Source organism: Phalaenopsis equestris, unplaced genomic scaffold (assembly GCF_001263595.1).
Source record: "Phalaenopsis equestris unplaced genomic scaffold, ASM126359v1 Scaffold000002, whole genome shotgun sequence".
Classification (NCBI taxonomy): Eukaryota; Viridiplantae; Streptophyta; class Magnoliopsida; order Asparagales; family Orchidaceae; genus Phalaenopsis; species Phalaenopsis equestris.
In genome coordinates, this window is record NW_018164444.1 from 22,986,332 (window position 1) to 22,999,461 (window position 13,130).

General features: G+C 35.5%; 2 protein-coding genes across 4 annotated transcripts in view; both read right to left on the reverse strand.

Annotated features, from left to right (window-relative positions):
- Nucleotides 1-266: 266 nt before the first annotated feature.
- Nucleotides 267-2,787, reverse strand: LOC110027466 (microfibrillar-associated protein 1-like). The gene is made up of 2 exons (XM_020728910.1): nucleotides 1,464-2,787; nucleotides 267-547 (listed from the first exon to the last, which is right to left on the reverse strand). The coding sequence occupies exons 1-2, from the start codon at nucleotides 2,660-2,662 to the stop codon at nucleotides 433-435; spliced, it is 1,314 nt and encodes a 437-aa protein (XP_020584569.1). The 5' UTR covers nucleotides 2,663-2,787; the 3' UTR covers nucleotides 267-432.
- A 6,681-nt stretch (nucleotides 2,788-9,468) lies between these two features.
- Nucleotides 9,469-13,130, reverse strand: part of LOC110035693 (protein SAWADEE HOMEODOMAIN HOMOLOG 2-like) — a 55,939-nt gene continuing 52,277 nt past the window's right edge. For 2 of the 3 annotated variants that reach the window (XM_020739974.1, XM_020739981.1), the window contains 2 exons: nucleotides 10,631-10,750; nucleotides 9,469-9,589 (listed from right to left, as the gene is read on the reverse strand). In XM_020739974.1, coding sequence (XP_020595633.1) covers nucleotides 9,493-9,589; nucleotides 10,631-10,750 — 217 coding nt within the window. In that variant the 3' untranslated portion in view covers nucleotides 9,469-9,492. Of the gene's footprint in view, nucleotides 9,590-10,630; nucleotides 10,751-11,053; nucleotides 11,198-13,130 lie in introns of all 3 variants that reach the window. The other variant, XM_020739967.1, reaches the window with a different exon arrangement.

The following is a 13,130-nucleotide window of genomic DNA, read 5'->3' on the forward strand; positions in this document are numbered from 1 at the left end:
CATGGGTAAGGTGGCATGTAGGTAAAAAAATGAACTTTAGGTGTTAGATATGTAAATACATAGGAATTGAGTAGTATGTATGTAAATTTCCCTAAATTTTATTTAGATAAACCAATGACGATTGTATCTGATGAGTCAAAATTTTCTTCTACAGGACTTACAACAGACCTACAATTGACCACCAAATAAATCCTATTGATCCATAACTAATTGAGGTCCCATTGAAAAACACTCAATTTTGGAACTTAGTAATTAGATATAAAGACATTACAATAAGTCCACCCAAATTGAGCTATTTACGAGAAGATACTAAAATTTGATTATGTAAAAAAAGATCATGCAGTAGAACATAGAACTCTTATGTGTGCAATGTAAAAATGTTCTCTTTCGTGCATTTTTAAAATTAAAAGAAACTTAGAGGGAAAAAATGAACTATTTACTATCCCATTCTTTCAACTTTCGGCTCCCTTTGGGTTTTTCTATTGGCGCATTCATGCCTGCCATTTTTGCATTGTATTTTGCTCGAAGAGGGCCATTAGCAGTCCACCTATACAGCATTAAGAAAAAATATCATAAGTCTAAAAACTCCTTTAATTATGCTTGCAAATAAGATATAAAAAAAGACTATTTTAACATAATTGAATATGAAAAGGACTAAAGTTCAATAATAGAGATAAATCAGACAATTGCATACATAGCACTAGAAACTTACGTATTTATCAAATTAGCACTCATGCCGTTTTTATTAACCATCAAACTCGTGCATTTTTGCATGCCGCGATCAAACTATTGTGAAATTGATAAAACCAACCAAAAAACAAAAAACAAGTTGGAATTTATTGTGGAATTTGGTATTTGAGTGAAAATTTGAAAAACAGATGAAAAAAGATTGTATTTTTATATTTGGCAATGTTTCAAGTGCCATGTATGATACTTACATACATTCCTTTAAATGGGCATTTACCCACATACCATTTAATTCCTATGCATTTACATATCCATGACAACACAATGATTTAAAGAATTCATATCATGATTTTTCGACAAATGCATTTACATATCTAACGCCTAAATTTTTCTTCTTGCATTATTGCACACAAATCTATATATCACATCAAAAACACCGTCATTTTAAACTTTAGAAAGTGAAAAACACATTTTCATGCATGAGAAAGTTGACATTATGTAAAAAATTAAAGTCTAAGAATAAATCTTCCTTAATAAAATTAGCACTCATGTCAATTTTTTATCCATCTATCACATTTATTTACAATTATCACAATCTGACCATTCAAAAGATAATAAAAGCGAAAAATAAGGTCAGGGTTTCATTGTGACTTTCAAAATTTAGTAGAGAATTTGAAGAAGGGATGACAAAGGTGGTAATTTTATAGATAGCAATGATTTGAGTGCTATATTAAATCACCAAAATACAAAAAATAACAATGATATATTTTACATACGGGGTGTTCCAATCAGTTGTATCCTCCTGAACAAGATGAGTCCACTTGGTCCTTCCGCTGCGACCGAAGTGCTTGACTTGCATGACCTTCGGCAAAATCGTCTTGTCCATCTTATCTTCCCCTGTAGGAGATGAAAAGTCACGTCTGTAGATGGCATCTGTGCCAGCAGTAGTTGCGTGATCATCAGCATTGGACTGAAAGAAAGCGCCTTTGTGGTAGTACTTCTGCATGAACTTCCACTTCTGCTTCGTTTGAGGAAGAGGCTTAGTGTTCTTCCTCTCCAACTCCCTGCGCTCCTCTTCCGTCATATTCCTCAACCTCTCAATCTCCTCCTTCTCCTTCAACCTCGCCTCTCTATCATCCCTCTCCCTCTTAATTCTCGCGATTTCCCTAACCTTCCAAGCTTCGTACTCCTCAGCCTCATTCAATTCATCATCCGTGTCAACATCTGCAATATCTGCATCAGCTTCCAAATTTTTCTGAATCTGTTCATCCTTCCGTATCTCCTCCACAACAATTTGCTTTGTCTCAACCTTTCTCTCCTCGAGTCTTCTCTTTGCAAGCTCCTCAAGACGCCTCTCCTCCTCTTCAAGCCTCTCACGCTCGGCAATAGTGTCCCTCTGAGATTTAGGGATGAAGACAGGTTTCACCAAGGCAATACCCATCTGCTCTTCTTCAGAGTCAGTCTCGTACTCAGATTCCTCTTCTTCCTCCTCCTCTATCTCCTCTTCTTCCTCTACAGGAGGAAGTGTTGTAGCAGCTTCTTCCTGCTCCCTCTGCAGCAGCTTCTCACGTATCCTCCTCCTCCTCTCCTCCACAGCATCCTCATCCTCCTCTTCCAAATCCAACCCCTCCTGTCTGCTGCTCTCCTCTTCAATAGTTGAAATGATCTCAGCTTGCCGGATCCGGCGATGATCGGCTCTCACCTCTTCCTTATTCTCAGCCTTTAGCTCGGCGAGTCGTCGCAACCTGCGATCGTCCTTGCGCGATAGATTGGAGGAAGAATCTTCATGTATGGGGAAAGCTTTCTCGAGGGCTGCCGCTCTTGCTGTTCTCAATTCCGCATCCTCCTCAACCTCATCGGCCCATTCGGGAGCTTTGCCAGGCCAGTATCTCTTCACCTTCGTCTGTCCGATCTTCCCACGGAGCTTGTCACGGATCGCGATCACCGCATCGCTGACACCCGCCGTCACCGACATGATCGCCGGCCGACGATGACGCCCTAGCCCTAGATTCGGTGATTATATGCTGGAACCCTAACTGCGAACTGGAAGTAGAAGGATGTTTTCAAGCAGAGGCTATATATTTCGTTGTGATATAAAGGAATGCGTGAAAAACATATATACTTCACACATCCAATCTCTCTCTCTATCAATCTATCTTTCTTTCTTTTCATTTTTTTTATTTTTTATTTTTTTTATTTTTTTTTCAAAATGGCGGGAGGCTATTATACTAACCTCAGCTATCCTCATATGTCTAACTAATTGAGTACCGCCCTCACTATCATCAAACGAGCTAGAGGGAGATTTTAATCCATGACTTGAGGGAACTTACGATCTTCAGAGAGACTCCGCCAACAGGTCATGGTTGGTGGCACTATCTATCTATCTAGCTAATAAGATTTGAAAGTAATAATATTATTTAATGTGTACTTATTCGTATTATAGTGGTTGAAGGTGTAGTTTATCAACATGAGGTGGAGGGTTTGAATCCCATATGATATGAAGGCTCATCTTCTTTTTCATATGTTTTCTTTACCTTTCATTTAACATATAGCCTACCCCTGTCTCCTTAAAAGCCATTGGCTTAAAAATATTTATAATTCATTACGAACATTAATTTGAATGACGCTATGATGCAACACAAATCATTATTTTTAGAATATGTTTAAGATACTTTTTCATAATTTTTGTTTGCATACTTATGATTTTCTTATTAGATGTACCTATGGTTATATAGTGAATAAAGTGATGTAATTGTTATATTAGAAAAATAATGTTAACATGTAAAGGTTTCAAGCATACAAGTTTATTATAATTCACCCATGGGAGCTACTCTAGAGCCAACTCAAGCATCCACATGAAAAGATTGAGTGTGGAAGCTCAAGGGATTTATTTTTTCATGTTAAAAAATTTATCCCAAGTCTGATGAAACAACCTTTCATTTTTGAAGTGATTTATACATTTGGCATGATTCGAGCCCTCTCATCTTTAATCTTAAAGCCGTCGACCAATAATTAGTCTTCCTAATAATTTTTGTTTTGATTTAATGTGATGATGATGTAAATTACTAAAACACATTGGAATGGATGTTTTGATGATGGAATGAAATTGAAAAGGATTTTCCATCTCTTTGGTCTTGGCTTGGAGGCTAATTCTATAAATTTAGCTTGATGGCATTTCTTTATCAAGTTATTTGATGAGAATATGTCTATATTTATTTTATATTTTTGTCCTACCATAATACCATCATCATAGTCTTGAGAGTTGAGGATCATTGTTAACTCTAATTGACTACCATTGTTTTTAGTAAAGGGAAATTTCTTTTGATTTTGAGTTTTCTTTTCTTTTTATTAATATATTAAAGAGGGCATATTCACACTCAAACAACCTCCATCACCAATTATTTTCAGTTTATTTTTAGCTTTAGTGGAATCAAATTTTAATTTTATTTCTTAGATAATTTTTTTTAGAAGATTTACATAAATATCATTCAATTCATATGTATTTATTTATCAAACACAAAGTTTATTTTTTATATTCATGCCATTTTATTTATATATGAAAATTCATATTTCTATTTTTTTTAATTAAAATAATGATAATTTTTATGTGAAAGGATATGTTTGAACGATATATGTTACGGGACGGGATTTTCTCCAATAGTCTCATGCCAAGCCCACACTGGTTCGCTTGTCAAGGTTAGGGCACTAACGACTCAACTGAACTCACTCCTGCAATTCCACTAGATCTTGCAGTAACTGTCGAGTCATTGCCCTCGCCTCCTTCTCTTATTGTTATTTATTCGAGGATAAATATACGCTTCATTATTATGGGCATTTATTCTTGCTACTTGTATTAATTTTCTATTTAATTATAGATTTGTCGGCCGCACCTTTTGAATTGTATTTATATAATTGTAGTAAATTTATATTTATTCTTCATAATGCATTGCATAAATAATTAGTCTTGTTTTATTTGATGCATTGACTCCTGCTTAATTACTTATGTTTCTAACATTCATTTTTTTTTATATAGTTTTGATGTGTTAAATGGCATTGCTGCAAATTGGAAATTGTGTGTAATTATTAGTGGGTATATTGTAGTTATACCCATGTGCTATGACTATGATGCATTAAAACTATATGATATTATAATATTATTATGTGGGCATTAAACTTTTTTTTTTATGGCTAGTCAGATCATCAGAAAAATCATTGAATTTTCATGAAATTGGTGCACACATTTCCTTGTATCAGGGTGTCAAAGGAAAGTGGCTATATGTAATTATAAATTGAATTGAAACTACCTAATGAATAACTACCAAGTTATAAATTGATAAGCATGATACAATTTGAAATAATTTCATGTTTCTTTATGATAATCGATCATATTTATTTTTAGAATGTTATTATTGTCTTATGATGTTGTACAAACACAGACAGTAATTATTCATTTTTATTGTTAATAGTGCATGTTCAGTTTCTTGTTGTTTATATTTTAATAAACAACAATTCTGCAATTGTGTAGGTAGATGGAGTTGCGCAAAATCCTCCAAGAGCTTATTTCAGATAGGGCTGTTAAAATGACTCGTTGTTCGTGAACAGCTCATGTTCGACTCGTTCCCTAAGTTAACGAGCCGAACACGAACAACACAAACAAATATTTGTTCGCTCGTGTTCGGCTTGTTTTAGCTCGAAATAGTACTAATCGATTATATTTATATCATTGATGAGTAGTATTTTTAAATAATTTATTTGACTACAAGGCTACAAAGATTTATAATCACTCAAAAGTATTAATGAAGAAAATAGAATAAAAATTATTAAATTAGATTCAAATGATGTTTTAAATGTTGTCCCAATTCTTAACATCTTATGACTACATGATTAGGGTTGTCAAAATGTTTCTTTATTCTTGAACGACTCGTGTTCGGCTCGTTAAAGCAAACGAAACAAACTTTTTTAACTAGCCTTACACCCTTGTTTCAACGTAAATCCTCCCCATCCGCTCAGATCCAAATGAGGGATGAGGGAATACATTGCTTTTTAGTCTTTGATGTGTGATGATTTTGATTACTCTGATCGGATCAGGGACGAGGACCAGAAATTCCACCCTTCCCGTTCATACGGTGCGTTCAATATGCCTCTTCCTCTCAAAATTTCAAGGCTAAAAGAGAATCCTCCACTTGTGGTTCTTCAGACCGCTAGGGTTCCGGCTAGAAGGAATGTTCTGCGCTATAGATTTAGAGTTAACGTTCAGATCCAGCCAAATCCACCATGTTCAGAGCAGAAACACGCACAGCATCATAAAAATTAGCCGAATCACCATCTTTGCTTCTCTCCCCGCTTTCAACAATCATGCGAAAATTTGTATGAGACCTGCTTGTCACCTCCCAAAAGAGCCTTTGTGGGTGGTGGGCAGCCCAGGACTTAAATACTGCTCCGTTTATCCGGTGCGTTCTATATGCCTCTTGCTCTCAAATTTTCAGGGCTAAAAGAGAATCCTCCACTTGGGTTCTTCAGACCGCTAGGGTTCCGGCTAGAAGGAATGTTCTGCGCTATAGATTTAGAGTTAACGTTCAGATCCAGCCAAATCCACCATGTTCAGAGCAGAAACACGCACAGCATCATAAAAATTAGCCGAATCACCATCTTTGCTTCTCTCCCCGCTTTCAACAATCATGCGAAAGCTGTAACTGTTCATATTTGTCTTCCCAATGTGGCGATGAGATTCACCAAATTCCACCAATTCGAGGACTTGTTCAGGTGAGGTAACGATCTCCTCTTTCAAACCAGCAACATATATGCCTCTCTCAAGCGATTCATAAATTTGCAGCTTCCGATGTTCAGCGGCCACTAAATCATTCATTTCCTCATTATAAATGTCCATGTAAGACATTCTAACAAGAAATTCTCTATCCATTTCCTCTTGAATACCGCAAAATTACTCGTGCACAGAAAGCGGGATGATCCCTGGTTCTTTCTCAGATCCTATCAGTGTAAAAGTTTTTCCGCTGCCTGTTTGCCCGCAAGCAAAAACTGTACCATTAAACCCACGAACGACGCAAGCAACAATCTCCTTCGCTCTGCCCTCAAAAATGTCCACCGTCGTGCAATCCTCCCCCAAAACCCTGTCAAATTCGAATTTGGTCGACTGGTTGTGTAGGTAGATGGAGTTGCGCGAAATCCTTCAAGGGATTGTTTTAAGCTCTTCCTTTAAAGATTCCAATTCAAAAACTGCAGTCCTCATTTTTGTTAGCCATAGCTTCTAACTCATAGTTCAAAATGTCATTGTTAGCATATGCATCTTCTTTTTCATCAGTTATGATTTCTAGAGCCTCCTCCAAAGAAGAAATCTCAGCCTCCATCTGAAATAGGGTATTCCGTAGATTAAGAATTTCCTCCTCCAAAAGTTCAGATTGAGAACTAAGAAACTTTGCACGAAGCTCTTCAATTATTATTTTTTTTTTATGCTTCAATGGTGCAACATCTATAAAAATCTGTCACTATTGAAGCATAAAAAAAAAAAAAAATTGAAAAGCTTTGTGCCTAGTTCTCAATCTGAACTTTTGGAGGAGGAAATTTTTAATCTACGAAACACCCCATTACAGATGGAGGCTGAGATTTCTTCTTTGAACTATAAAAATTGTAACTTAAGAAAAAGAAGATGAATATGCTAACAATGAAATTCTGAACTCTGAGTTAGAAGCTATGGCTAACAAAATGAGCACCGCAGATTTCGAATTGGAATTGCTAAAGGAAGAGCTTAAAACAATGGAAAAAAGGTTGGCTGATTCTGAATCTTCCTGTATGGGGTTTCAAGATTCTTTAAATTTGGTCTCAAGGGAGAAAGAGGAGTTGATCTAGCAACTTACTGAAGCCCTTATAGAGGTTGAGATAGAAAAATCAGCTCTGGTCTTAGAAGAGAAACATCTCAGTGAAATACTCAATATATCAAATAATGAAATTGTCAGACTACAAGATATTCTGTCAAAGGTATCTTCATACATTATCTCAAATTCTTAAATTTTTTTTTTTTCAAGTATTTCCCATTGGACCGAGTCACCGCAAGCCTCTTGCTTCTCGTAGGATGCTAAAATATCATGAAGTAGTCCACTTTATTTCGCATTATTAAATTTCAACCATTATTATATTGTATTTTTTTTTTTTTTGTGTATGAAATACAATCCATTTTTTCATTGTTTTTATGTTATTATATATATATATATATAACTTTTTTTTCTTTTGAAAATATAAAGTATGTTCACTACATTTCATCATATCATGTGTTAGCAGGGTGTATCGTCTTTAGGACCTAGTTCTAACAATAAAAAAAAATAGATGTTAGACATGTAAATACATATGAATTAGGTGGGACTTATATAAATATCTTTTATTTTTTTTTTTTTTTTTGTGGGGATATTTGAAAAGTTGAAGTCAAAGAATAATATTCACGATTTGAATTCTTAACCTCACGATGGAAAACTAACATTCAATCACTAATTGCGTGGGCATTTAACAAAATTCCTATATCTATTCAAATTAACGGAAAAAAACTTGCGTACGATAGACGTACGCAACGCTGTGTACGATTTCGAGGTTATATCGAGGGTATAAGGGGGTTATATCTGCGGTATAACCCCTTGTAACTTTCATATAACCTTCTGTAACTTACATGTAACCTACTAATAAATTATTAATATATGATAACAGAAGCGCGGAACTTATTTGTATGTTACAAGTAGGTTACACAAGGTTATATGGAGGTTACAAGGAATTATAACACGGGTATATAACCCCCTTATACCCTCCATATAACCTCGAAATCGTACGCAGCACTGCGTACGTCTATCGTACGCAATTTTTTTCCCATATTAACACCTTTTTTTCTTACATTAATACCACCCAAATAATTTCCATGCATTTATATATCAAACATCAAAATTTTACTTTTTTACATTTATGTCACACAAATCATTCATATCAAAAAATATCACTATTTAAACTTATAAAAAATGAAATAAAACTTTCCATGTACAAATAAGGATGCATATTCGTAAAAATTGAAGTTTTAAGTGTTGATTATGAACATAAATAGGAATTAAGTGGTATGTATGTAAAACTTCAATAAACTCTACAAAACAGACAAGCTCTCTAAATTACATGTCATCATCCATTGAAGACAGGAAAAAAATTTGCATACGTAAGACATACGCAGCGCTGCGTACATAATGGAGGTTATATTCGTGTTATAGGTCTTGTAATCTCTATGTAACTTCCATGTAACTTACAGATATGTGAAAACAGAAGCGCAGAACTTATTAGTAAGTTCATGTAGGTTATATGAAAGTTAGATCGAGATTATAGACGATATAATGTGGATATAATGCAGATATAACATGAATATAACCTCCACTATGTACGCATCGTTGGGTACTTCTTACGTACGCAAATTTTTCTCTGAAGACAGCGCATCTTGATTCTTATAAGCAAATAATATAACAATGTCCGCCATTAAGAAGAAAGCTTCGGTACCAAAAAAGGGGGGCATTTACATACATGCCACCCAAGTCTAATGTATTTACATATCTAACTAAACTTGTTTTTACATTTATACCGCCCAAATCTATCATATCACATAAAAAACACCACCATTTTAACTTTTAAAAGTGAAATACATATTTTCATACATAGGCAACTTGGCATGTAAAAATTGAAGTTTAGGGGCTAGATATGTAAATACATAGGAATTGAGTGGACATAGGAATTGAGTGGTATTGGTATGCATGTAAATCTTCCAAAAAAAAATTACAAACCATGATTACTGACATCAAGGTCTACGGCATAATTGGCAAGCATACTGATATCATGGTCTACGGCATAATTGGCTGAGTTGAACAATCTCCTGAAATTAGGCAGTAGAGAGAGTGGGGGAAGTCATGAATGCTTCAATTCTTAATGCTAGAAGTAACAGAAGCAGATAAAATCAACCCCAATTAGAGATATTTTTCTGGGACATTTACAAGCATACCATGTGATTTTTATGTATTTATATATCTAACAGTAAAGCTTTAAATTTATCTTCATACCACTCAGATCTTTAACACATCACATCAAAAATATCACAATCACTTGTTTGTTGAAATGAAATGCAAATTTTCACTCATAGGTTTGTAAATATAAAAATTTGGAAGATTAACATTTATACCATTTAAATCCTATGCATTTACATATCTGCAACTAAAACTTCAATTTTTACGCATATGCCGTCCTACTTATGCATGAAAAGATGTATTTCACCTCTTTAAGTTAAAACACTGGTATTTTTGATATAATATGAAAATTTTTGTGGTGTAAATGTAGAAAGTAAAATTTAGGTGTAAGATATGTAAATGCATAGGAATTAGGCGGTATGTATGTACATGCCCCGAAAAATTTTAGTGTTAGATCTGTAAATACATAAGTTTATTTTTTATTTTTTATTTTTTATTTTGTATTTATGGTCGGAGATACCACCAGGCCATCATCTCATCCACATACTACTTTCTTGTTTCTTTCAAAATTTTTAGAGGTGTAGAAGAGATTACATTGAGTGTGAGATTCACTTTAAGAAACTAATTTTCTTAAAACAATTCCTTGATAGAATTTTATAAAGTGTAAAAATAATCCCTTGGTTATTTACATGTGATCATTTTAGTCTCAGAGTTCATAAAAATAATCAAATAGTCCTCAGATTATTTTGATGGGGGCTAAAGTAGTCCTCACAGGGCCTATTTCAACCCATAACAAAAATGTATGGGAACTAAATTGGTAATCTTGTAAATTTTAGGGCTTAAATGGCCCCTTGCAAAGAGTCACCGGATCATTTTGACAATTATATCAATTTTTATAAAAAGAAAAGTGCAATAAAACAAAGCCTTAGAAACAGATCTTAAAAGCCACATACCTCAGCCTGATCATGAACATATCGTACCAAGAAGGCGCAGCTACAAACCCTATTATCATGAATTCTTCGCTCAATCGAAACAACGTGCGCATCAAAGTGGTAAGCAGTTTCATCTTTCTCCTACAAGAAAGATTGAGAAATTTAAGAGAAGGGGCATGTACATACATGCCACCCAATTCCCTATGTTTTTACATATCTAACTACTAAAAGGTTATTTTTTACATTTATCACTCAAATCTTTCATATCACATCAAAAATACCATCAGCTTAACTTTAAAAAAAAAAATGAAATGCAACATTTCATGCATAAACAAGGTGGTTAACACGTAAAAAATTGATGTTTAGGTGTTAAATATTTTAATACAAAGGAAAATAGTGGTATATATGTAAATCTTCCTTCGGAGAAATGGTTTAATAAATTACTCGAAAACAGAGAAGAATGTCTCCTTCATTAACCCTCCAGCATTCAGAAGCCTCCATAGGTATGGATCGATCTCTAACAGCCTTGGTGGCGTTGACCCACTCGTCTTCCTCAGGGCCAAAGCCAAGGAAACTCACACGAACTTCCTAGAATGGAGAAATTCTCAGAAAGTAGAAACATATTGCTGCGTTGAAGAAGAATATGGTGAGAATAATGAAACGGTGCTCTGGTTTTGCTTCATTGATGTTTTACAAGGTATGGTATTTGAAAATTTTTTCATGAATTTGAACAATTAAGCATTTGTTCGAGCGTGCAATCATGCATCTGGAGCATAAAGATTACTAAAAAAAAGTGCTCGGCGATTAATTGGATTGATCGTGACAAAAATGATGGCCAATGATTGAGACATCATGTCAATTTGGTTCGAAAAGCACCGCTTGCATGAAAAAGACTCGAACGTTGGTTATACATAAAAAGAAACAATGTTGATGCATCCGAAATGTAGAAAGTTCTAGAACCCACTAATTATTAAAATCGACACACAAGAAAAGTAAAAAAAAAAAATTACTCATGCAAGAGGCCACAAAACAAATTCAATGCAATTGAACAACGAACATGCACGAAAAAAGGAGTTAATATGCATATTCTAAAAAAAAAAGGTTATATTCAGTAATGTTGGGCATCTCGATTTCTCCCTTCTAAGGTTATATCCAAAGGCAAGTGGCGCTACGTCTGTAGCTCATTCCCGAGAAAATACTTATGCTCAACTTCCCATACTCTACAACCATCCCCTCACTGTCGGAACCACCGGACAGCACTCCTGCAATCTTCCTGGTCTTTTTGCAACACCAGCCACCAACCACCACTTTCTCCACCTGTTGTCATCCTTTCCAGCCACCTCCCACCTTGTTTCCACTCATCCTAGCCGCCCATCTTCGCATGTTGCCACATATTCCTCTAAGTGTCGCTTGTGCAGAATCGAAGTCAAACCAAGGCATTAAGGTGATTGCACGCATAGTCTACTTGAAGTTGAGGCCTACCAACATAAGATATTGGCCAGGAGGAGGGAGAAACTTTCACCGTGATAATTTTGACCTTATGAGGTGATTGCACCCATCGGGGCAGTGTTCTACCGTTTGAAGTTACCACCATCTTCCGCACTACACCCGGTTTTTCATGTATCACAGTTGAGACATGCCATTGGAGATCATACACCCTCATTTACACTACTGCCAATGTTGATGGAGGACGGGAGTGATTCTGAAGTTGCTAGAAATCGAAGAAGTGTGTCGGGGAGTAGGGGAAAAAGGAGATATTGGTTAAGTGAAAATGATTATTCAACTATGAAGTTACACGGGAGCTTGACGAGGTGAACCACAAGCAGTTTCTATCCTTTCACGTTGAGGACAAGATATTTCTTTGAGAGGGGAGTACTGTTACGCCTATTAGGAGATCATTCCCTCCTGGACCGGTCGAGATCCCCTCAACCTGCCCGCCACAACAACAGGAGGGCAGGTCTGTTGCGCTTGAAGGAAAGAAGTGGCATTTTGTCGAGGCCGAAGAAGGTATGGAGATGTTGGGGTCCACAATGGCCTTAATTACATACTCAAGGAGAAGAAACTAAAAAAGTTAGAAGGGAAAGTTGGAAATATTGTGGGAGGATTCTATTAAGGGGGGACTTAGGGTTTATTCTTTTTGGGGGATGCATGTTTTTGGGCTGTTGTGTCTTTTCTTTTTCATGTGGTGTTTCTAGTGACGTCCAGGGTTGTGGGAGAGCCGATATATCTCTAGAATAGTAGATCATTCTCGTATCTCGCTTGTTTTCCTTTATTTTTAGTAAGAGCAGCCCTCGTTCGATTTTTCCACCTATCTATTCATGTTTCGCTGTCATTTGCTCGCTGATTTTGGGTCTTGAGGAGTATCAAAAACATGCAACTTTGTACATGAAGTTTTAAAACTTTAGATATGGACAAGTTGCAAGAAAGAAAAGTGAAGGCTAATCTCGATGGGTTCCCAAACAGAAAGAATCAGAAGGCACATCTGTTTAATAGCGACTCAATGAGCCCAAAAAATTAAATA

Excerpts from the sequence above, each read along its gene's own strand:
- LOC110027466 (XM_020728910.1), bottom strand. The coding sequence starts at position 2,662 with ATGTCGGTGACGGCGGGTGTCAGCGATGCGGTGATCGCGATCCGTGAC. Across the intron at positions 548-1,463 it reads ACAACTGATTGGAACACCCC|GTGGACTGCTAATGGCCCTC; the intron begins GTATGTAAAATA and ends AATGCTGTATAG.